The sequence below is a fragment of the Squalius cephalus genome (genome assembly GCF_949319135.1).
Source record: "Squalius cephalus genome assembly, chromosome: 1".
Classification (NCBI taxonomy): Eukaryota; Metazoa; Chordata; class Actinopteri; order Cypriniformes; family Leuciscidae; genus Squalius; species Squalius cephalus.
Window position 1 is genome coordinate 11,398,305 of NC_137122.1, and position 24,186 is coordinate 11,422,490.

A 24,186-nucleotide genomic window follows, 5' to 3' on the forward strand; every position below is an offset into this window, starting at 1 on the left:
ACATCAAATGGAGACTTAAAAATCTCTAACACTCTCATATTTGTCTCCTCTAAAGTTTAGAAGACATGTTGGACTCTTTTCTCTCAGAACTGTCTCAGTTGTGTCTACTTTTATTTCTCCTAAGGAATCTGAGATTATATGAGACACTGTTTCTAAAATGTTATTATTTGGATTTATAGATTATTTGAGAATCACAACTAAGTCTCCTGAGCTTGAAAAGAGCAACCTCCGAGCAATAAAATATGAATATAATGAAGACTTGAAAGAGATTACAGCAAGACAAAATGTTCTATGTTCCTTCCACCACATTCTCAGCTATGACTCTTTTTCTGATTTATGAGAATCACAACTAAGTCTCTTGAGCTTAGGAAAAATAAATAAAATAAATATATGTTTCCTCTGAATCCTCCATGTGACTCATATTCAAGGTAATGTTGATTACCCTGCTCACATGCTGTTTACACAATGCTATCACATTTGTAAAAATGCTTATACAATAGGTTAGTGTTACAGAAATTACACAGTTCCAGGTTTAAACGTAACAGTTGTTGATTTTATAAAAAAAAAAAAATATATATATATATATATATATATATATATATATATATATATATATATATTTGTATTCTTTCAAATTTAATACAACATTTTCATTGCAAAATTATATTATCCATATAAAACTGCCTGAAAATAAAATGGAAAATTGTATAAAACTGATGATCATGTTCTCCAGCATGATTTGAGATGATCCAAAGAACATCTTATGAAGAGTGTGAGAAATATATGAACCATGCACATAAAACATGTAGCCTACACTGACGCAATTACAAAATTACACTCCTGAATAGATTAAAAATATCTTTACACACCAAGAACACACACAAAACAGGATTAATTCACATGTGAGATGTGAGAACATGAGCAGGTGCTGATAAACAAACTCCCCTCCAGTATATAAAGATAAACCAGAGATCCACAGCGCAATATCCAGACATTCACATTGATCTACTGAACTGGTTCGTGTCACAAAAATACATAATTGAACCATGTAAACCTTGTAACAATTATTTATGTATAATTCTGTTTTAAATTCTATGCAGAGTTTCAGTGTTCATTGAGAAACAATGGCGGTCTGGACTGTCTACCTGTCTCTCTGTCTTCTCGTAGCTTTGACTGCTTCAGGTAAGAGCATTAATCCATGTTTCACATTATTGTTATATTAACATGAATTGTAGCACACCTGAGACTCTGTAATGACTAATCAGAAGAATGTCTAATACAGTATTTGCACTAAAATAAACCTAAGTTTGCTTCTTAATTATTATAGTAAATTAAGACAATAAAACAACAACAATTATATAATTATATCGGCTAGTTTCTTATGAATGTATTTATATTATTATTTTTGATAATAAAATACATCAACAAATGTGTGTGTTAATCTGTAGTATATTTTTATTATTATCATTATTATTATTATTATTATTATTAGTAGTAGTAGTAGTAGTAGTAGTAGCTGTAGTAGTAGTAGTAGTAGTAGTAGTGGTACCACTATTACTATACTGCTACTAGTTTTTTTTTTTTTTATATATATAGTATTTCTTTCTTTTTAAGAGGAAACGCATCCTGTTGGAAATAAACGTTGTGGTGATAAGGCTTTTCTTGTCTTCTACTAATGTTGTTGTTCAACTAATCTAAAGTGGTAATGTCAAACGAAACAATAAATCATTAAATCTCGGTTAATTCTCATCAAGAACTTCTGTAGACATTTGACAGAAATGAAGTCAAGCTAGTTAGTAATAAGTGAAGCTGGTAATGTTGTTTGTGGAGTTGTTTAATCAGATTTTGAGAGATTTAATGTATTTTATCTTCAGTTCATCTAAGGCTGTGGCTGGAATTTAGTTGTAGTTCTCGTGTTTCTCTTTTTTTTTCTCTTGTTTCTCTGTTTTTCAGTTATTCTGCTTGTTAACAGCAGGTGTTCATCAGTGTCTGAATTCACTCATTTGTTTTCATTCACTGTCAAGTGGACTATATTAGTGAACTAATATATATTAGTGATTGAGGGTATAGGGTGTGTTTGCAACACAGCCTCTGAGTGTCGAATTCACAGTAAATTCCTGTAGGCTACTTTCAAGAAAAATTACCCAGAATGCATTGTTTTCCTCTGGCCAATAAGAAAACAGTATGCTACTGTCAAAATGTGGCTGTTTTTTACAGCAATTTTTAACAGTGCAATAGAATAGAATAGAAAGTATTTCTTTGCAAACAAGTCTTCTTTAGAAGTTCAAAATTTAAAAAAAGTTCTAAAATAGAAGTATTATTCAAAGAGAGAAAAAAAGACTTAACATCTTAAGTCATTTTGCTTTTTAAGTAAATTTATCTTGATTTAAGAATGTTTAGATATTTGTACTGGAAAACAAGACAAAAATATGACGTAAGAAAATATTTTTTGCAGTGTATTTTGAACTTTTATTTTATCTGACCTGACCCCACTGAAAAACAAACAAACAAAAAAAAAAACGATTTTGTACATTTTTCAGAAACAAGAATTAGGGCCCTATTTTAACGATCTGAAATGCAAGTATCAAGCGCGAAACGCAAGTAACTTTGGGGGCGGGTCTTGGGCGCTGTTGCTATTATACCGGCGGGATAAATGACTCTCGCGCCCGACGCAAATCTAAAATGTGTTGGTCTGAAGTAGATTCATTATTCATAGGTGTGGTTTGGGCGTAACGTGAAATAAACCAATCAGAGCGTCATCTCACGTTCCCTTTAAGAGACGGCGCGCTTGTTCCACGGCGGATTGCTATTATAACAGCGGATTTGCCAGACGCGTGCCAGCAGCGCGAGGAGACCGACGTTCTCGTCAGGGCCGTAAAACACAGAGAAGTGACATTGTATGGGGATGGAGAAACCCACCCAAATTAAAATCTATCTATCTATCTATCTATCTATTGTAATAATGTATGATTTGCAAAAATGAAAACTGCTGCTTCTGTGTAGATGAGATAAGCAAAGTGTATGCGCGTTGTGCACACGCTACATTGATTATGGCCAAGCATGCGCCCTTAAAATAGCATATGAATAACATGCGCAATGCGCCACTGACTTTAGACTAGGTTTTTCCTGGTCAGTGGCGGAATTGTTTTCTAAACCTGCAAAATAGCATCAGGGAACGTTTGAACGTTTCTCTTTGAATAAGGTTTATTTTGTCTGCCCCCACTGGAGAAAAAAAAAATACATTTTTCATAAACAAGACTTAGTATCTTGAGTCATCTTGCTTCTCATCAGTGGCAGCTTCAGGGTGTTTTTTTTTTTTTTTTTCTTAAAGGGGTTCTTAACAGATTATTATTATTTTTCAGGTTTGGAACCTGACTACACAGTCAACTGGGAGGCCAAATCTCTAAAATCTCGGGACTTCGACTGTTACCCTGATGCGGGTTCCGATCAGGCCAAATGTGAAGCCCGCGGCTGCATCTGGGAGGTCAGAGAGCGAAGACATTCAATATTCAAAGACATTGTTTGAGCTGAAGTGTGTCTATCCTGTTACTGTTAGAACGTGATTCAACATCTGCTCCAAATGTTTGTATCATCTTTTATAGCCTTCAAGTATTCCCAACGCGCCCTGGTGTTATTACGCCGAGACCCACGGCTACGTCACCAGCAACATTGTTGAAACAGCAAGCGGCATCATTGTAGATATAGAGCGCAATACCGATTTCCCAAGTCAGCGCTCTCAATCTCGAGACATCAACAAGCTCCGTGTGGAAATCACATTCCTGAGTGGAAAAAGCCTGCGCTGGAAGGTATGCTTTTCTAAATGTAGGATTTAGACCAATACAATGACTAAATGTACCATTTATATTCATGCATGTTACAGATGCTTCTAGAGTTTCAGAGCGGTTACTTCCTTTGGCAATAATGTGGGGTAACACTTTATTTTGCTGGTCCCTTTTGAACATTCTGTTACTTTGCAACTACATGTCAGGTAACACACATTAGAGTATTAGCAGGGTAGGGGGTAACGCATTATAAGTAACTTGAGTAGTGTAATCAGATTACTTTTTAAAGTAACTAGTAAAGTAACGCATTACTTTTAAAATAAAATATCTTCGTTACTTTTTCAAATAAGTAACACAAGTTACTTCTTGTAGTTCTAGACTAAATGTGAGCATGCATTTACTCATCTCGTATTCCTCAAAATGAACAAAAACAGTGAAATACAAACTCTGAATATAACGCAAACCAGCAATAATTAAATATTAAATTACACAATTAAACTTTATGTATATTCTGTCATTATTTACTTACCCTCAAGTTATTCCAAACATGTATGGGTTCCTTTCTTCTGTTGAACACAAAAGAAGATATTTTAAAGATTGTTGGTCATAAGACAGTTAACGTTAGCCATTGACTTAGTAGGAAAAAAATACCATGGAAGTCAATGGCTACCATCAACTGTCTGGTTACCAACAATCTTTAAAATATCTTCGTTTGTGTTCAGCAGAAGAAAGAAACTCATACAGGTTTGGAACAACTTGAGGGTAAGTAAAAGATTAAAGAATTTTTATTTTTGGGTGAACAAATGATGTCCCTTTAACCAATGTCTTTGCTGCTGACCTTCAATAATCCAATTCAACCATACTAGTATGCGAAAATGACTTTAGATAAACATCACTTTTAAAAAATAAAAAAATAAAAATCCTATTCTTCTTCAATCCAGAATGGCAGCACAGATGTTTGTTTGAGCTGCGCCCCCTACTGTATAGACGTAAATTTACCTGTTTATTTAACTTTTTTGGCCCTATTTTAATGATCTAACCGCATGGTCTAAGTTTCGTTTTGTTTTGTTTATTTTATTTATTAAGCACTTTTACACAACTGACCATTGAACAAAATACTGTACAATATCTAAAACACATAAAGACAACCATAAAAACACAACACTAAAACCACACTTAAAATAACAGCTAAATAAACCCATCAGTTTTAATACACAGACAACTTCTATACCCCATTAAATGCTAATGCAAGGAGGTATTCCTTAAGCTTGTGTTTAAAAACACTTAATGTGAGTGCCGATCTGAGAGAAAGAGGTAAATCATTCTAATGTTTTGGCGCTATCGCTACAAAATTTCCCATGTCCATTAATACATTTTAAATGGGTTTCTATTTAATTAACACCAAAATTTTTGATTAAAATTTATATGAATATGTCAGAGAAAGTGTCTATTTTTATTTGCTGTCACTATTCTCGGATGTCACCATTTATAATCACAGTATAAAAAATATTTACATTCATGTATTTGGCAGATGCTTTTATCCAAAGCGACTTACATTGCATTTAAGGTATACTTTGTTAATGCGTTCTCTTGGGAACCCATAATCTTGGTGTTACTAGCACCATTCTCTTATGAGGATTTTAAGAATCCTCATTAAGAATCCAAATTAAGTAAATAGATGAATATATTTAGGACTGAAATTCAGACTACGACTGATTTTGGTCCTATTGATCTAGATCTTTGACCCAGCCAACGCTCGCTTCGAGGTCCCCGTTCCCCTCGAGCTGCCGGCCGCCCCAGAGACTGAGGAAAACAACAGACTGTACAGGGTTCAGATCCAGAACAAGCCATTCGGGATCCAAGTCATCAGAAAGAGCTCACAAGAAATCATGTGAGTAATACACCTCAATTAACATGGTAACATGGAGTCCAGAGAGCTTCTCTTGCCAAAAATCTGGTAGTTTTCCTGTAGTTTCAAAAACTTGAGCATGTCCTTTATATATATATATATATAAATATGTTACAGCCCTTGCCATAACACAAAGAGGGTCAACACGGAAGGCTCGGTCCAATGTTTTTTTTTATTAATAAACAATAATCATAACATAAACTTCGGGGAGAAAAGAAATAGGGAAAACAAGCGCCACTCGACCACCGCACCAATCCAACCTCCCAGATGTAACAACGGGGCTCCTTATATCCACACTCCTCTTACATGGTCCACAGGTGTAGAGAATAAGCTCCTAATAAGACACAAAATACACTTCCAACCACTAGAGGGCAGACAGACATTAGGAAAGGAAATAGTAACCAGTCAAACTACATGCACATGTAACAATATAAAAAAGTTTTTTTTATCAATCAAGATTTTTTAAAAACACAACTTAACATTGACGTGACCGGACAAACTAATCTGAAAAGACTGTGGGCCCTATTTTAAGGATCTAAGCGCATGGTCTAAAGAGCACAGCCCAAGTGCACTTAGGGCGTCTGAATCCACTTTTGCTTGTTTAACGATGGGAAAAATGCCCAGCGCATGATCTAAAAGGGTTGTCCACCGGATTCCACCATATCTTTATGTACACAATAATAATCTTTTACACTGTTGTACTTTTATTTTTAATATTTGGCATGTTTGTGTGCTGCATTGCGCGGGGTGTATGACAGGTGTAACTTAAATATGAGGCAAATGAGGGTAATTACCGACTATGTGATGAATTATTGAATCTCCATGACAACTCATAAGTGGCATTAAATTAAACAAAGCAAACCAGGAACTAATACAACATAAAAGTCCATGAAAGTGAAAAATATAGACAAAGACAAAGATAACTGAATGTCTGTGACATACATATGTCATTTACATTCATGTATTTGGCAGACGCATTACATTCAAAGTATTCTTTTTATGAACTGAATCTAATGTTTGAGTTGAAATTAATTAATGTTTTTATATGTTAAATAAAATGCATTAAATAAAAATAAATATATAGGACTATAAAGCACAGTTTGCCTTCTTAATATAAGGAACATATTTATCAGTGTTCTCAAAGTTCTGCTAAATCTCTTCTCCTCTAGATGGGACTCTGCTGTGCCAGGGTTCACATTCTCCGATCAGTTCCTTCAGATCTCCACACGCCTCCCCTCAAACTATGTCTATGGTGTTGGTGAAACTGAGCACCCCAGCTACACACATGACCTCAACTTTCACACATACGGCCTGTTTGCCAAAGACCAGCCTCCAGGGGTGAGTGTCCGAACCAGTGCTGATGTTCTACAAGCCTGATATATAATGTCATCTGCACTTAACGGCTGATTCATTCAGGAATGAAGTAAATGATATTGCGTCTGATATTGCGCTTATTGCTTGTTATTTTATTGCTCATACAGGGGTATTTTCACCCTGATATCTTCAATTTTCGGGTCATTCTGCTTTCTGTAGGCTTCAGAGAAATGGGATTTGCATTGTTCTTAAGCCAAATAAAAATCTCTCATTGACACTACATTGTCTGGAGCAGAACTGAAATCACATCACAAACTCAAACTCTGATCTCTTTCTGCCCATCTGTAGTATAAACTGAACAGTTATGGAGTCCATCCCTTCTACATGGGTCTGGAGAAATCAAAAAACGCTCATGGCGTCCTCCTGCTCAACAGCAATGCCATGGGTGAGTACAAACACACACTAAACATGTGTGACCCACTGGACACAACCTGTGCTGAATGCTGTAAGAGTAACCAAAAACATAAAACTTTTTATATGTTTTGGCTGTTCGTTTACACGGCAACTGCGCTTTGGGTGCCTGAAAACACGAAGTTCTTAAAACAGGTTTCAAATTGTAAGTTTTTGAAACCGGCATCGTTGTAGACGACAATAGCTCAAATGTCTGAATGCTTAGACACACTGTCTCATGGACTTTATTTTCTTATTAAATGTATTTGTTTTGGAATCTCTTGACTCATCTTAATCTTTGGACTTTTAGTATCGTCACAGAATAACCGACCTCAAAATGGAAATGGCAGCTCAGTTGGCTGCCATTGCCCAAAAGGGACTTACATTTTTGGATTTTACTGGGGATTTCTGCCACCACTAATTACGATGATTAGATACTAAAATCCCTGTTTTGGACCGGGGAGAATTACCACTAGCCTGTAGACCTCCCAGATATCAAAGGACCTAGCTGGAGGGAGGCCGTTATCAGATGTCTAGAGAGAGTCTACCCTCGATCCATCCTACCACGCGACCCAGTGCCTAGCTCGCAACGACCCTCTGAGCACCACTGGTCTGCCCTGGGGGGTTCCCTGTCCACACCCGCACTGGAGTGAGTGAGTGCACTCTGAACTCTGTGGATAAAATTCTGGAAATTGGAGAGGACTTTTCTCTGCCCCAGTTAATCCCTTCCTCTTCAGAAGTACCGTCTTTAGATTGGCTGGTCCCGCCCAGCCTCCCTCTCCCGCCTCCTCTTCCAGATCCTGCCCAGTCTCCGTCATTTCCAGTCAGTTTCCAGTCTGCTATCTGCGGCATGGATTCACCAACTGGACTGGAGGATCCCCTGGCTCCGCTGATCCCGTATCTCAACCTCAGCCCATCGCCCCATTGTCCTGACTCTTCTGCCTTCACTCCTTCCTCCCAGGGCATCACTGGGGACCATCAGGCTCACGACTCCACGGGGCCCTTTTGGCCTACCGGCTCTACATAGGTCAGACATCGCCAGCTCATCACCATGGACACGCGAGCTGTCCACTGCGCTCCGATCCTCCACCCCTTCGGCTCAGTCTGACTCCGCCTTCCATCAGGCTCAGCATCAGTCCTCAGTTGCACCAGTTCCATTGCAGCCCTGGTACCCCAGTTCCACCTCAGGGTTTGTGGTTGCAGCTCAGTCGCACAAAAGCAGTTTAACTCCAAAGCCTGAGATGTCGCCCGGTTCCAGCAACGCACCGTCTGCACCCAGGTCTCCAGCTCCATCGGCTCCGCAAGCATCGCTCGTCCCCGGTCACTCCCGTTTGCCTGTCTGCCTGGTCCCATCCCTTCACCAACTCCACTTGTTTGTTACTATGGTTACTGATTAATTTTGAGCACACCTGTTATTATTCTGTTCATTATCTGTGTAGATTTAAGTTCCTCTGAGATCTCAGTTCACTGTCAGTTATTGTTACTTGGATGGACTTGGATTATCTGAGTTTATTTTCTTATTAAATTCACAATTCAATTCAATTGTTTTCTTTTAGTATCATGACTTTTAGTATCGTGACAGAGTTACATGGATGATGTCATCCTTTTCTCTTTTTTTGTTGCTTGTTTTGCTCTTAGATGTGACCATCCTGCCGACTCCAGCTCTGACCTACCGCACCATCGGAGGAATCTTGGACTTCTACATGGTGATGGGACCCACTCCAGAAGCTGTGGTTCAACAGTACACTGAGGTGTGTATGTGTGTGTGTGTGTGTGTGTGTGCATGTGCAGTACAATTCAGGAATGTGGTTGGGAACCACCATCTTAAGCCACTTGAATATATATGTTCTAAAATGTTAAGTGCATCAAATGTAAAATATTTATCTCTTGGTTTTGTTTGACAGATGATCGGCCGCCCGGTTCTTCCAGCCTATTGGTCGCTTGGATTCCAGCTTTGTCGCTACGGCTACGCCAATGATGCGGAGATCGCAGATCTTTACAACGACATGAAAGCTGCTAAAATTCCTTATGTAAGCGACCTCATCTTTTAAACTTCTGATGTCTTTGGTCATTAAATGTAATGATCATAACATTTGACCTTTGATCCCTCATAGGATGTTCAATATGCAGACATTGAGTACATGGAGAGGCAGATGGACTTTACGCTGGACAAAAAGAACTTCAAGGGACTGCCTGCTCTGGTGGACCGCATGAGGGCTGAGGGGATGCGCTATATCTTCATTTTGGTACCAACAATTCTTAATTACTGGAAATTAAATGTTGTTTCCATAAAAGGGAACACAGCTTATAAATATAGATGGATGTAGTCTGACATCAGTATGGCCAGAAACAGTGAAATTTATTCTGTAGCAAAACTACATGCTTTATTTGTTTGTGTGCTTCAGGACCCGGCTATAGCAGCCAATGAGACTAAAGGCTCCTACCCTGCGTTTGATACCGGGATTGAAAAAGATGTTTTCATCAAATGGCCTCCTAAGCTCAGCGATGACATTGTGTGGGGAAAGGTATGACAAACGCAAAGAGAAAGAGCAGCATATATTGATGTATACTGAGTCAATACCTCATAGTTTTGTTGACAGTATAGTTTTCTCTGCTCTGCAGCACAAGTTTGGGGTTCATTATCCTGAGATGTCATTATTATGTTTTGTTATGCTACATTCTCCAGGTCCTAAAATGGAATTTTCCCAACTCCTACTTGGGAATAACCACTGAACGGCAAATTAATCAACTCATACTTCAGTCAGAAGTTTCATTTGATGATGAATGAAGCAGAATTCTGTTGATTATTTTCAAATGTGGCGGAAGAATTCAGATTCAGAGTTTCGGGTTAAATGAGGTTAAAGTGGGAAACTTCATCTGGAGCGCAGATGAAGTTTTTTTTTTTTATTTGTTTGGAGCATTTTGATTAGAGAACCTGTTCATCTGATGTTTTCAGTCATATACAGTATGACATGGACATGTACTGAAAGCAGGAATGATCCTGAACCCCTGATTTTAGCAGTTGATTCGCTCTCATAGGTGTGGCCTGATTATCCCGATGTGGATGTGGACAATTCTTTGGACTGGGATACTCAAGTAAAGGTATCTGCCTCTTTCTCTCTTGATCCATTTTTATTATTTTTCTATATATATCGATTTCTTTCTATTTCTATCACTCTTTAATCAGAGAACCGGACACCTTTTCTTTTGCTCCCCCATATTTAAGTCTATTCATACTGAAATCATCAGTACAATGGGGAGTCAATCGAGATGAGTGTGATATCATAGATACTATCAACCAGTCAGCATGTAGAAGACACACCATCAGCCAATGAGCACATACTAGTGCTATGCTGTGGTAAACAAACTCAAACTCAGCCAATCAGAACAGATAAGAAGTACATTAGTGCTTAAACAAATGAGCAAACATCCAATCTGCATCTAGAAATGGTTAAAGCATCTTGTCCAACCTAATGTTTCTTTCATTTAAACTTTCAGCTGTTCCGAGCGTTCGTGGCGTTCCCTGATTTCTTCAAGAAAAGTACAGCAGAGTGGTGGGGACAGCAGATTAAAGACTATTACAACAACGTCATGAAGTTTGATGGACTTTGGATCGTGAGTGCTTTGTTTTTGTCATTTTTCATGTTGGAATGAAAAGTAAACCAATTTCATGAATTAAAATTGTACAAGATGTTCTTTGAGGACATCAGTGCTATTACGCGCCTTTGTTGCTCTTAAAACAACACGTCCTTAATAATTAAATACCTCCAAAATCGAGGAAAATGATAATAATGTTGTTGAAATCTTAACAAGGATGTTGATTCATGAATACATCTTGCTTGTCAGAGTCATGCTGAGCTGTGCAAGAACAAGTGAAGGTTTAGCATAGCCACGCCCCATTTCTACACTCATTTGCATATCATCACATTTATCCTCTTTGTATTGATTGGATGATAATACTGTCATTGTGTTTTGCTTTCTGAAGGACATGAATGAGCCGGCCAGTTTTGTGCATGGCACCGTCGGAGAGAAGTGTTTAGGGGATCAAGCTTTGGAAAATCCTCCATACATGCCCCGTAAGTTCTTATGAGCGCATCCTGGCATGAATACTTGGCTCCAGAGATTTTACAACACCATAGTCAACATTTACGAGGCCTGCTCCTGACTGAAGTTTTTATAGTCGACCGGTAGTCGTTCATTTAAAACATTAGTTGACTACGCGCATGCTTATAATAATTTAATTACACTCTGAGAGTGAACTAAACCACAATGAGACTTTAATATTTTCAGCGCTCTAGCACACGCATAAAGCTTGAAGCAAAGCACTGGCAAAAATCATGACTATGAGTGTGTCAGAAAAAATAGCAAGAATATATTTTGATTATTTATTAATGAACCAGTTTTTTCTGAGTCAATGTCGGGTGCAAAGATGAAGTTGACAATGCTGACACGTCATCTCTGTAGTATAGCTCATTTATTTCGAGAGGAAACTGAGACGGCAGAAAGCACATCCTGATGTTTTCTTTATTTTACGAAGGCACAATGTTTTCTTGTTATTGTGAGTTTCCTCAAATTAAAATAAATGACTATTTTGAGCGATGTATTACTCTATTATCTGTATGACCAAAAATGAGGGAGTATAGTAATCGCGCCGGCGTCTCTGTGCAAGCAAGCGATACCTCAGCTTCCACACTCCACACAAACACTTGGATAAGCGCCCAGTAATCGTTAACTTTAGAGCAAGTGGACAAGTAAAGTTGCTTCTTAAATGTTTCAAATGATAAGCCATATTTGAGGTCGATGGATGATAGGCGAACATTTGGATTTCCTGACCGACACACTGTAATTACCACAAGAACCGCTGTTAATGAACTCTGTGTGACTTCACCACTTTCTGTAGAGTTTTTTTCACACATAACACATAACACATAACATTTTGGTTGACTAAGCCTCTTCTGGCCGATTAATGTTTAGTCAACTATTCCCAACATTTACACTAGTATTTAGCACTTTCTGTCCAAAATGTATGTGTGTGATCTTTTCCCAGGACTGGAGTCCATGCATAGAGGTCTGAACCATAAGACTATGTGCATGAACAGCGAGCAGATCCTCGATGATGGCACACGCGTCAAGCATTATGATGTCCACAACTTGTACGGATGGTCTCACACCAAACCCACTTATGAGTGAGTTTTCTGTTTCTCCATATTCACTACTATATTTATTTCTTGGTTGTTCTGATACGAGTTTTGATTGCTTTGTGTGTTTATCATCATCATTATCATCATCATTATCAAAGCTTTATTAAAGACTCACATGGTTCAAAACACAAACTGTAACTGACACAAACAATAACAGACAAATACAAACAAACAAAAAAATCACACAATATCACATATTTACATTTAGGCTAAAACGCCAATGGTTCCACACACTGGAGGAGAACCTGACTGAACTTAGGGCCGGGTTTGTCAGTGTTGAAATTATGCTATGTGTATTTCACAGTGCTTTGCTTAGTACCACTGGAAAGAGAGGAGTGGTTGTTACCCGCTCAACATACCCATCTAGTGGGCGCTGGGCAGGACATTGGCTGGGAGACAACTACTCCAGGTGGGACCAGCTTCTGAAGTCCATCATAGGTATGATGATGATGCTTATTATTTGGTGCTTTTTGGTCTCTACTGTACAATTCAGTGTATAAACTTAATATCTGTATGCATGAAAACCAAAACCTCCCTCCCTCTGTTTCTATCTTTCAGGCATGATGGAGTTCAGCATATTTGGCATCCCTTACGTAAGTGCCTCTCTCGTCCTATTGATCTATCATTTGTGCTTTATTTCCTGTCAAATAACATTTTTAGTTAATTTGGGTTACACTAGCATGCAGCCACTACACTGACTCTAGAGTTTATTTATGAATGCTCTGTTTTTACAGAGAACTATATTTGTGTTTCTCTCTATCACTCTCGTTCCAGACCGGCGCTGATATCTGTGGCTTCTTTAACCATGCCGAATACGAGATGTGCCTGCGCTGGATGCAGCTCGGAGCTTTCTACCCGTTCTCCAGAAACCACAACACCATTAACATGCCAGTAAGAACACACACTCACAGCACCTGTTTATGGACAGATTGAGGATTTCTGGACCAAAAACTTGATTATCTTATTCTAAGCCTATAGGTATGACAATAGTATGAATGGATTGTGTCAGAGGTCTTTTCCCTTTTAAAAGCTCTCATGGTTTTTGCACATTATAATATTTTTTGGATCTAAAAATGTTTTTTTTAGATCCTTCATCACTATGCTAAGCTTGTGTGAGAATCCATTCATGTTTTCTTCAGAAGTACTGAACGATGATGATCTGATCTTTGACAGAGGCAGGACCCCGTGGCCTGGGGATCGGAGTTTGCTGCTGTGTCTCGTGACGTGCTGAATATTCGCTACACCCTCCTGCCATACCTGTACACACTGATGTATGAAGCTCACGCTCATGGAAACACTGTGGTCAGACCCCTTCTGCACGAGTGAGTGTTTCTCAAGAGTTCACTCACACACACATGAAAATCACCCAAAACCATGAGCCAGATGTTCAGCAGAACGCTCATGTTGACAGAACATCAACTGTCCCTTTAAGACCTTCGTTCATCTTGTACTCCTCTCTTTCCCTCAAAATATACACAACACTATATTACCAAAAGCATTGGGACACCCCTCCAAATCGTTGAATTCAGGTGTTCCAATCACTTCCATGGCCACAGTTGTATAAAATCAAACATTAGGCATGCAGACGCTTCTACAAACATTAGTGAAAGAATGGGTCGCTCTCAGGAGCTCAGTGAATTCAAGTGTGGTTCCGTGATAGGTTTCCATCTCAAGAACAGTGCATAGAGCTTCATGGAATGGGTTTCCATGGCCGAGCAGCTGCATCCAAGCCTTACATCACCAAGTGCAATGCAATGTGTGGGATGCAGTGGTGCAAAGCGTGGGATGCAGGGGTGTAAAGCGTGGGATGCAGTGGTGTAAAGCGTGGGATGCAGTGGTGTAAATCGTGGGATGCAGTGGTGTAAATCGTGGGATGCAGTGGTGTAAAGCGTGGGATAGGGTTAGAGGAATGCAGTGGTGTAAAGCGTGGGATGCAGGGGTGTAAAGCGTGAGATTCAGGGGTGTTAAGCGTGGGATGCAGGGGTGTAAAGCGTGGGATTCAGGGGTGTAAAGTGTGGGATGCAGTGATGTAAAGCGTGGGATGCAGTGGTGTAAAGCGTGGGATAGGGTTAGGGTTAGAGGGATGCAGTGGTGTAAAGCGTGGGATGCAGTGCTGTAAAGCGTGGGATGCAGGGGTGTAAAGCGTGGTATGCAGTGGTGTAAAGCATGGGTGTAAAGCGTGGGATGTAAAGCAGCCGCCACTGGACTCTAGAGCAGTGGAGACGTGTTCTCTGGAGTGACGAATCACGCTTCTCTGACTTCTCTGGTTTGGCGGTTGCCAGGAGAACCGGTACTTGCCTGACTGCATTGTGCCAAGTGTAAAGTTTGGTGGAGGGGGGATTATGGTGTGGGGTTGTTTTTCAGGGCTTGGCCCCTTAGTTCCAGTGAAAGTAACTCTTAATGCTGCAGCACACCAAGACATTTCGGACACTTTCATGCTCCCAACTTTGTGGGAACAGTTTGGCGATGTTCCTGTTCCAACATGACTGCACACCAGTGCACAAAGCAAGGTCCATAAAGACATGGATGAGTGAGTTTGATGTGGAGGAACTGGACTGTCCTGCATAGAGTCCTGACCTTCTTTAGGATGAATTAGAGCATAGACTGAGAGTCAGGCCTTCTCATCCACCATCAGTGCCTTACCTCACTAATGCGCTTCCAGAAGAATGGTCAACAATTCCCATAAACACACTCCTAAACTTTGTGGAAAGTGTTCCCAGTAGAGTTGAAACTGTTATAGCTGCAAAGGGTTGGCCAAATCCATATTAAACCCTACGGATTAAGAATGGGATGTCATTAATATGGCCATCTGTCATATCACCCTGTAGCCCAAGACTGGTTGCCCACTAAAGCTAAGCAGGGCTGAGCCTGGTTGGTACCTAGATGGGAGACCTCCTGAGAAAACCAGGTTGCTGCTGAAAGAGGTTAGTGAGGCCAGTAGGGGGTGCTCACCCTGTGGTCTGTGTGGGTCCTAACACCACAGTGCAGTGATGGGGACACTATACTGTCAAAGAGCACTGTCCTTCGGATGAGACGTTAACCCTCTGGGGTCTGGGGTGTTTTTGGGGTCCTTGAGATGTTCTGACATGCCCTGACATTTGTGCTTTTTTCAGTTGCTTATAAACATATTAATGGCAAAGGTGTAAATTCACTCTATATAGCACAAACAGGACTTCCATAATATGTGAGCCACATGTATGTACATGTTTTCATTTTTGAGAGAATAATGTTTATGCATGGTTATCGAAAAAACTAAAAATTAAAGTTTCTGAAATAAGGCCACAAAACACATACTAAATATGTGGCAATAAGACTAATGGATGTCATCGCCTAGTGTTTTTTCTTCAAAATGATATGAAAATCATCCTGCCTAATCATTCACAAAAAAACGATACATTGATTTTAGTTTTGTGAAACACTTTTAGTTTGGAAAGCCAATATGCGGATGGGGCGTAAACGCTCCAACAGCATCATGCATATGTAGTAGTTCACACCTGGTGAGACTACGTCCCTGCATACTTAATGAGCCATTCATTCAGGTATGTCACCTATAGCTAACTTAAATATACAAGCTTCATAAAACTGATCATTCTAGGAAAAAATTTCAGATGGCATTTAGAGGCTTTTGCATCTGAACTCTTCATATACACACACACATATATGCATGCACATACATACTTTATAATCTTTTCAAAACTAGTCAACGTCTTTCAAAACTAAAGTATACATTTTATCATACGTATTTCAAAGTAAAGGATTCATTAGTTAGTTGATGACTTTATTTTTGACAAAACACATACAGTATATATTCCTCATCTCAGTAAAGCAATAGAGTTTGCTAAAAGCTTCAATACAGCAGTATTTGAAAATCGATCATATTTTGTAAAATTACATTTATATTTGCATTTATGTCAAAACCTAGACACTTTTAAACATCAAAAGGACATTTATTAATATGTATTCGTGTCAAAATGACAAATAAACAGATTTTCCTATTCAATTTTGCATGGAAACGCTTCCAAGACGCTTGCGTGTCGCGTGAAAAATAGGCGTCGGTTCTATTTCTAGAATGCACGCGTTTTCCACGCGGCTCGTGCCTGAGTGACTGAGACGCGCGTCTCACACAGGCAGTGTGCAAACACTAAACTGTTAACATGGATGGGAGCCGAAATAAAAACGGACACGCCACGCAGCTGAGACGCTTACGCCACGCATCCAGTGTTTCACCGGCCTTATCCAGCGGATGTGGGCGTTTCACAGGTTTGTATGGATCGCCTCACATTTGCGTTTGAATAGCGCGGTCTCCGTAGGCGGAGTCACATTAAAACTTAATTAGCTGAGATGAGAACGACTGACATCTCTCTCTTTACATACATATTATATAAACTGTGAATATTTGTTTTTTATAAAAAATACTTCATTTGAAAGAAGATAATTCAAGCTTCATGCCTGTGTGACTGTATGCCTGTTTGACTGAGTATTCGCTGAGTTACAGTTCATTTTCGGACGCGTTTCAGAATTGACTTCACTGACGGAGAGTAGGCAGAACTCGCATCATGTTTATTTTTCTTTATTTGGCGAAAAGCACAACACTTTGTTTTTATTGTGAGCATACACAAAAAAAAAAATACACACTAAACAGGATCGATTGATGTATAACACAAGCATATAAGATAAAAATTAATATATATATTTTTTATTATTATTTTTGCACTCATACGGAAAAAAACGAGCCTATCGCGCCGACCTCAGGGGGTTAAACCGAGGTCCTGACACTCTGTGGTCATTTAAAATCCCAGGATGTCCTTCGAAAAAGAGTAGGGGTGTAACCCCGGCATCCTGGCCAAATTTGCCCCTTGGCTTCTGTCCATCATGGCCTCCTAATCATCCCCATATAATGATTGGCTTCATCACTGTCTCCTCTCCACCTGTAAGCTGGTGTGTGGTGGGCGTTCTGGAGCAATATGGCTGCCGTCACATCATCCAGGTGGATGCTGCACATTGTGGTGGTTGAGGAGATTCACCCCTTCCATGTAAAGCGCTTTGAGTACCTAGAAAAGCGCTATATAAATGTAACAAATTATTATTATTATTATTATTATTATTATTATTAAAATTCATGTGCATGTAAAGGCAGACGTCCCAAAACTTTTGCCAATATTGTGTATCTTCATCACATTATCTACAGTCCACCCTCTTGTTTCAATTACATCTCCCCCAAAGCATCATGGGAATGACTAATCAGAACTTGGGCCAGATTCTCTGTCTGTAATTGCTCTCAACCTTAAAAATGATGAGATCATGTTCATATGCAAAATGCATATGCATATATTTAAACCCAGGTTTAAACTAATTTAAATGTCCTTAAAGCAAGATAAATGTACTTTGTTCAGCAACTCATGTTTTCATTTCATGCTCTAAACTCGCTTTCTGTGTTTTCCTCTCATGAGCTGCATCATGTCCAGTGTTGATGAGATCATGTTCTGTATTGCAGGTTTGTCACAGATGAAAACACATGGAAGATCGACAGACAGTTCCTCTGGGGTCCCGCTCTTCTGATCACACCTGCACTGGACCCGGTACTGAACACACACACACACAAACACAACTGTGCTCATGCTACACCTCCACTGTGTTAATGCTACAAGTCAGAGTCTCCATTAGTCATTTATGAGTTTTGAGGTTGCTCACATAAACTTAAATGATGCCCCTGTACTGACACACATGTGTTGTTTGTGTAGTTGTTAATTGCTGTCCCATTGGTTTTGTTTTGTGAAGGGTGTTACTGTGGTCAGGGGCTACGTGCCAAATGCTCGCTGGTACGATTACCACACGGTAAGCATTTCATCAGCAAGCATGCCAGATTTCTGTAGCATGTCAATGAAAGATCAGTCATAAGGCACTCTCTTTTCTGCTGGTGTGTGATTGGTCCACCAGGGTGAAGTTGTTGGAGTGCGAGGACAGTTTGTGGATATGGAAACACCATTATGGAAAATTAACCTGCACGTGAGAGGAGGACACATCCTGCCCTGGCAGAAAGCAGAGAGCAACACACACTACAGGTCAAGAAGCTGCCCGCCATCTTTATTAAGACTTCTGACATTTCTCTAGAGTTGCATAGGAGTTTATTTTCCACTTTCAAAAGGTTTCTTGCTAGACAAACAGTCCATTTTCTTTTACATATCCATATTCCACTCTCTCTTTGTGTCTTTAAGAGTTCACATTGTTGTTCATCAAGATGACCAAGTTTCTGATCGCTGAATAAGTATTAAAGAACCCATATTATGCTTTTTCAGATATTCCCTCTCATGCAGTGTGTAATAGAGCTGTTTGTGAATGTTAAATGTCTGCATTTTACAAGATTTTGTCTCCTGAAAGAAAGAAGCGATTCTGAACTGCATGAAACAAGTCTTCAGTAATTCCAGTCTTACTTCCAACTCATTTGCATAATGCAGTCTGTGATCTTCATTGGCTGAACAGCGTCTCTTTGCCCCGCCCTCAAACACTGTAGTTGTATCTAAAGCCCAATTTATACTTCTGCGTCGAACTCACGCCGTAGGCTGTGTGTAGCGCACGTACCCTTCGGCGTACCCTGACGTGCACCTCTACAAAAATGTAACAACGCGTCAACTCTACGAGGACGCTGTGATTGGTCTGCTAGGACTGCTCCCTTGGGTTTCGCATGCTCCCTCTGTGTAATTGCGCGTCAACGCGGACAACGACGCAGAAGTATAAATGAAAATCAACCCATTGCATACAGCGTAGAGGCTCCGGCGTAGGTCCGACGCAGAAGTATAAATCAGCCTTAAGACTGGAAGAGTTTGGTTCATGTTGTTCATGTCGAGAAGAAGCTGTTTTCTGCTGAGAAAGCAAATCCACTTTGATGAGATTGATACGGTAAAACCCACGCCATCATTTTTGTTCATATACTGTACCTGTGTATCAAGAGCTGAGATTCAGATATGATAATGAGCATTTGGTTTCTGGCCAATTACAGCAGACTGGGCCGTCTGACCAATCAGAGCAGAGCAGCTGTCAGAGACGCGGGGTTTAGAGAGACTGAATCCTTGACTGAAGCGTTTCAGACACTGAGATGTTGCATGTGAACCTGTTATAGGAGACTCCAATACAACACTAGGAACCTTTCAAATATCATAATAGGGACAGTTTAATATGTAAATGTAGGTGTTAATATGTTTATTCTTGTGATGTCACAACACTAATGTAATGTTCACTGTTTTGTTTTGTGTTTTTTTTTTTCTTCTTGTAGTCGTCTGAATCCTCTGGGTCTTCTTGTTGCTCTTGATGATGGAGGTTCAGCACATGGATCCTTGTTCTGGGATGACGGAGAGGGAATTGGTGAGTTATATGTGTGTGTGAGTGAGTGAGTGAGTGAGAGAGAGAGAGAGAGTGTGTGTGTGTGTGTGTGTGTGTGTGTGTGTGGGGGGGGGGGTTCTGAATATGTATCTTTATTTTAGTTTGTACATCACCATAAAACCCTTTTTTCCCCTTCTTTCTCCTTACAGATACTGTTCAGAACAAGCGTTTCCTCTTGACAACTTTCACTGCGTCTTCGGTACGTTCATTTGTTTTGAAGAAAGCTATGTGTGCAGTTTTTTCAGATTTATTTGGATTGTGTTCATTAAATCCAATAGGGAATCCAAGTGTGTAACATGTGTGTAACAGCTGTCCTGTGTGTTTATGTGTGTAACAGCTGTGTGTTTATATGTGTACAGCTGTGTTTATATGTGTGTAACAGCTGTGTTTATATGTGTAATAGCTGTCCTGTGTGTTTATATGTGTGTAACATCTGTGTGCTTATATGTGTGTAACAGCTGTGTGTTTATATATGTGTAACAGCTGTGTGTTTATATATGTGTGTAACATCTGTGTGTTCATATAGGGTGTTCTGACCAGCATGGTTCCCACAGACGGTCTGGCCGAGGCCGACAGGTTGACTCTGGGTCTGGTGAAGGTGTGGGGTGTAACAGCGCCCGTCACTCGTGTTACCATGAGCGTGACTGGACAACCTGACGTCGACCTGCCATTCACATATAATGCTCAGGTCAGACTCTTCATGCAAACATATACTTCAGTTTCACACTGTCAGAAACACTCATACAAATGACATGTAGCATTACATCACTTGCTCAGCAATGAATCCTGTGCAGTGAATCTGCTGATTAAACACATCACAATAATCCACACGTGATCCACACCACTCCAGTCTATTAGTGTCTTGTGGAGAGAAAAGAGTAAACAAATCCATCATTAAGACTTTTTAACTTTAAACCATTACTTCTGGTTAAAATAAGAGTCCATAGTCCATAATAACACTATTTCCAATGAAAAAGTCGTCTGGTCTGAATCAGGAGAGGAATACTCAATAATTGGATAACTCAATAACAGGGGAGGAATAATCAAGTACCATTTACAAGCCAAAACAGTCCAAAACAAATATGTGTGTGGATGTTGATGTGAGAGGACAACATGTGATGGACTTTTTCACTGGAAGAAGCATTATTATGAATTATGGACTCATATTTTTACCAGACTCAGTGGTTTGAGGTTAAAATGTCTTGATGGATTTGTTTCATATTTTCTCTTCACAAGAGTTTAACTGATGGACTGGAGTGGTGTGGATCACTTGTGGATTATTGTGATGTGTTTTATCAGCAGTTTGGAGTCTCTTCACTGCACAGGATTCATTGCTGAGCAATTAATGTAATGCTACATTTCTCCAAATCTGTTCCCATGAAGAAAACAAACTCATCTACATCTTAGAGGACCTGTACATTTCCAGTACATTTTCATTTTGGGGTGAACTATTCCTTTAAAGCAGATTTGTGTAGTAACTGTTGACCATGAGTGTGTAGATTAGCTTTCATTCTGTCTGATAAACTTCATCATAAACTCTGTCTCTTCCTCTCCCTCAGGTTCAGGAGTTGCAGATTGATGCAACATCACAATCTCACACCATTGAAAAGCCTTTCACAATCACCTGGAACTAGGCTTAGACTCGGACACCAGTCTACGGAAAGAGCAATCGCATGATTATTTACCTTTATTTACCAATGTAGTAATAAAGCGGTAAATCTAAAGTCAAGAGGATGTGGTTTGTCTTTATCTACCTTTTGCTACATTAGAATTTCTGGTTTAGAATACAACAGTTGAGCTAACAAAAAAAACAAGGCAACCTATCGCATTTAACTTAGTTAACTCAACTAATCCACTCCGGTTAATATCAACTTAAATACTTTAGTTAATTTAATGAGTACCAGGTAATCTTTTGAACTTAAAACTTCTTGTCAAGACAAATATATATATAAAATATATATAAAATATATAAAAAATATATTTTATATTTTATATTTTATATATATAAAAAAGTTGAGCCAACTTGAAAAAATAAGACAACATATCTATTGATTTTTAATGAGAATGAAAGCAATGCTGTGAAGGATAGACATGCATCTCTACAGTGGCTTGTACTGTTATTATTTTAAAATTCACTATTCCATTTCAATTAAAAAAAGAGGTTTGTATGTATAGTTATGATTGTGATAGTTGGCTAACAGAAAAATACGGTTTATAAAAATAAATATAATTTTTCTTTTCACATTCATGAAAGTCAAAATAAAGTTTCTGTCCTGAAATGGTCTGCTTGCACACTATACTTTAGTAGGCTTCCCCATCCTAAAAACATCGAAACCCTCACATTATAAATTGACACTAAAAGTTACTCTTGATCAATTAATTTGGATGTAATGTCTAAGTAACAACATTGTACATATGTGCTGAATTTTTTTAAGAGTGTTTGGACTATCCTGAGCTGTGATAGAGGTTTACCTCATATTGAGATATACCTAAAATGTGTTGTGTGTCATGACTCAAAGTCAGCTACTGTGGTTAGACCAAGTAGAACACTGGTGGTTCTGCAACACCAAATAAATAAAGGTAATTGTGCAACACACTTTACAATTTTGGACCTCTTGAGTTAGAATGACCCATATACAAGTATGTGCCAATGAAATAGCCTCAACCTCACCACACCTGTAATACCCCTAGTCATTCTTTCAAAACTTGACATCAGGCTTTCATTAATAAAAATTTTTACACATACTCCTTGTTTCTGTTCAGACCACTGCAAAATTATTATTTTCTCTGGTTTTACTTTTTATAGGTATGTGTTTGGGTAAAATTAAAATTTTTGTTTTATTCTAAAAACTACTGAAAACATTTCTCCCAAATTCCAAATAAAGATATTCTCATTTAGAGCATTTGTAATGCAGAAAACAACTGGTCAAAATAACACAAAATATGCAGTGTTGTCAGACCTCGAATAATGGAAAGAAAATAAGTTAATATTCATTTTTAAACAGCACAATATGTTGTTTAATGTTTTACTTAGGAAGAGTTCAGAAATCCTTCCTCCATCCACAGCTTGATTGACTTGATTGCTGTGTGGCATGGACCATTGTCCTGCTGGAAAAAACAATCCTCAGAGTTGGGGAACATTGTCAGAGCAGAAGGAAGCAAGTGTTCTTCCATGACAACCTTGTACCAGGCTTGATTCATGCGTCCTTTACAAAGACAAATTTGCCTGATTGCAACCTTACTGAAGCACCCCCAGTTTTCAGCTTTGTCCAACACCTGGTCATCTCATGGTTAGACGGAGACCTGGAGAGGCTTACAAGCCACAGTGTCTCGCACCCACTGTGAAATTTGGTGAAGGATCGGTGATGATCTTCAACAAGGCTGAAATCGGGCAGTGACAGAAACAGATTTGGCTTTGTGAAGGACACACGAATCAAGCCACGTAAAAGGTTGTCCTGGAAGAAAACGTCTCGGGTTATGACTTTAACCCTTGTTTCCTGAGAAAGGGAACGAAAACTGCGTCAAATGACACTTTGGGGGAACGAGTACCCACTATGCCACAACGAGCCCTGCCTGTCCCCATGTGAAGCTGCGTACAGGCACACTTAGGACAAGAGCGCAAGAGTGCCAAGTGTAGATGGAATGTCAAGGCTATAAAATCTAATGAAAGTGTGAGGGGTTGCCCATCCTGCTGCATCACAGACTTCCTGGATCGGGGCACCTGAAAGGAGGGCTCTAGAGGACGCCATGCCTCTGGTCGAATGAGCCCTCATTGAGCGCCGTCCAGGAGAAATTATGTCTGAGAACCATACTCGGGCCGGCCACAATAGGGCTACCAACAGTAGACTGATCCCGTTGCGACGGACCCTCTCTAGACCTCGCAGCCTTGGCCACGTCTGTACCATGGCATCCAACCCCAGCGGGGCTGGATGTGTGAAGGAGAACCACAGCGGACAGTGGGTAGTCTTTTGAGACGCAAATAGATCCATTTCCACTGGGCCAAACCTCTGACATATTGACTCCACCACGTCGGGGTGGAGTCTCCATTCCCCGGGCCTCAGCAGATGTCTGAGCAGATGAGCAGATGTCTGCTCCCTGATTCTGATTCCCCGGGACGTATGTTGCTCTGAGAGACAACAGTTTCCCTTGGGAC

At 39.6% G+C, this 24,186-nt stretch overlaps 1 protein-coding gene across 1 annotated transcript; it reads left to right on the forward strand.

Moving 5' to 3' along the window:
• Positions 1–980: 980 nt before the first annotated feature.
• Positions 981–21,762, forward strand: LOC307162123 (sucrase-isomaltase, intestinal-like). The gene is made up of 26 exons (XM_079877214.1): positions 981–1,016; positions 1,101–1,182; positions 3,363–3,484; positions 3,603–3,806; positions 5,519–5,673; positions 6,861–7,029; positions 7,354–7,450; positions 9,094–9,206; positions 9,360–9,485; positions 9,570–9,701; positions 9,861–9,980; positions 10,495–10,557; positions 10,954–11,070; positions 11,441–11,531; positions 12,503–12,641; positions 12,961–13,094; positions 13,215–13,249; positions 13,431–13,547; positions 13,830–13,978; positions 18,151–18,235; positions 18,435–18,491; positions 18,594–18,718; positions 19,927–20,015; positions 20,183–20,232; positions 20,560–20,721; positions 21,593–21,762. Exons 2-26 carry the CDS (start codon positions 1,125–1,127, stop codon positions 21,665–21,667), a joined length of 2,784 nt encoding a protein of 927 aa, XP_079733340.1. The 5' UTR covers positions 981–1,016; positions 1,101–1,124; the 3' UTR covers positions 21,668–21,762.
• Positions 21,763–24,186: the final 2,424 nt, after the last annotated feature.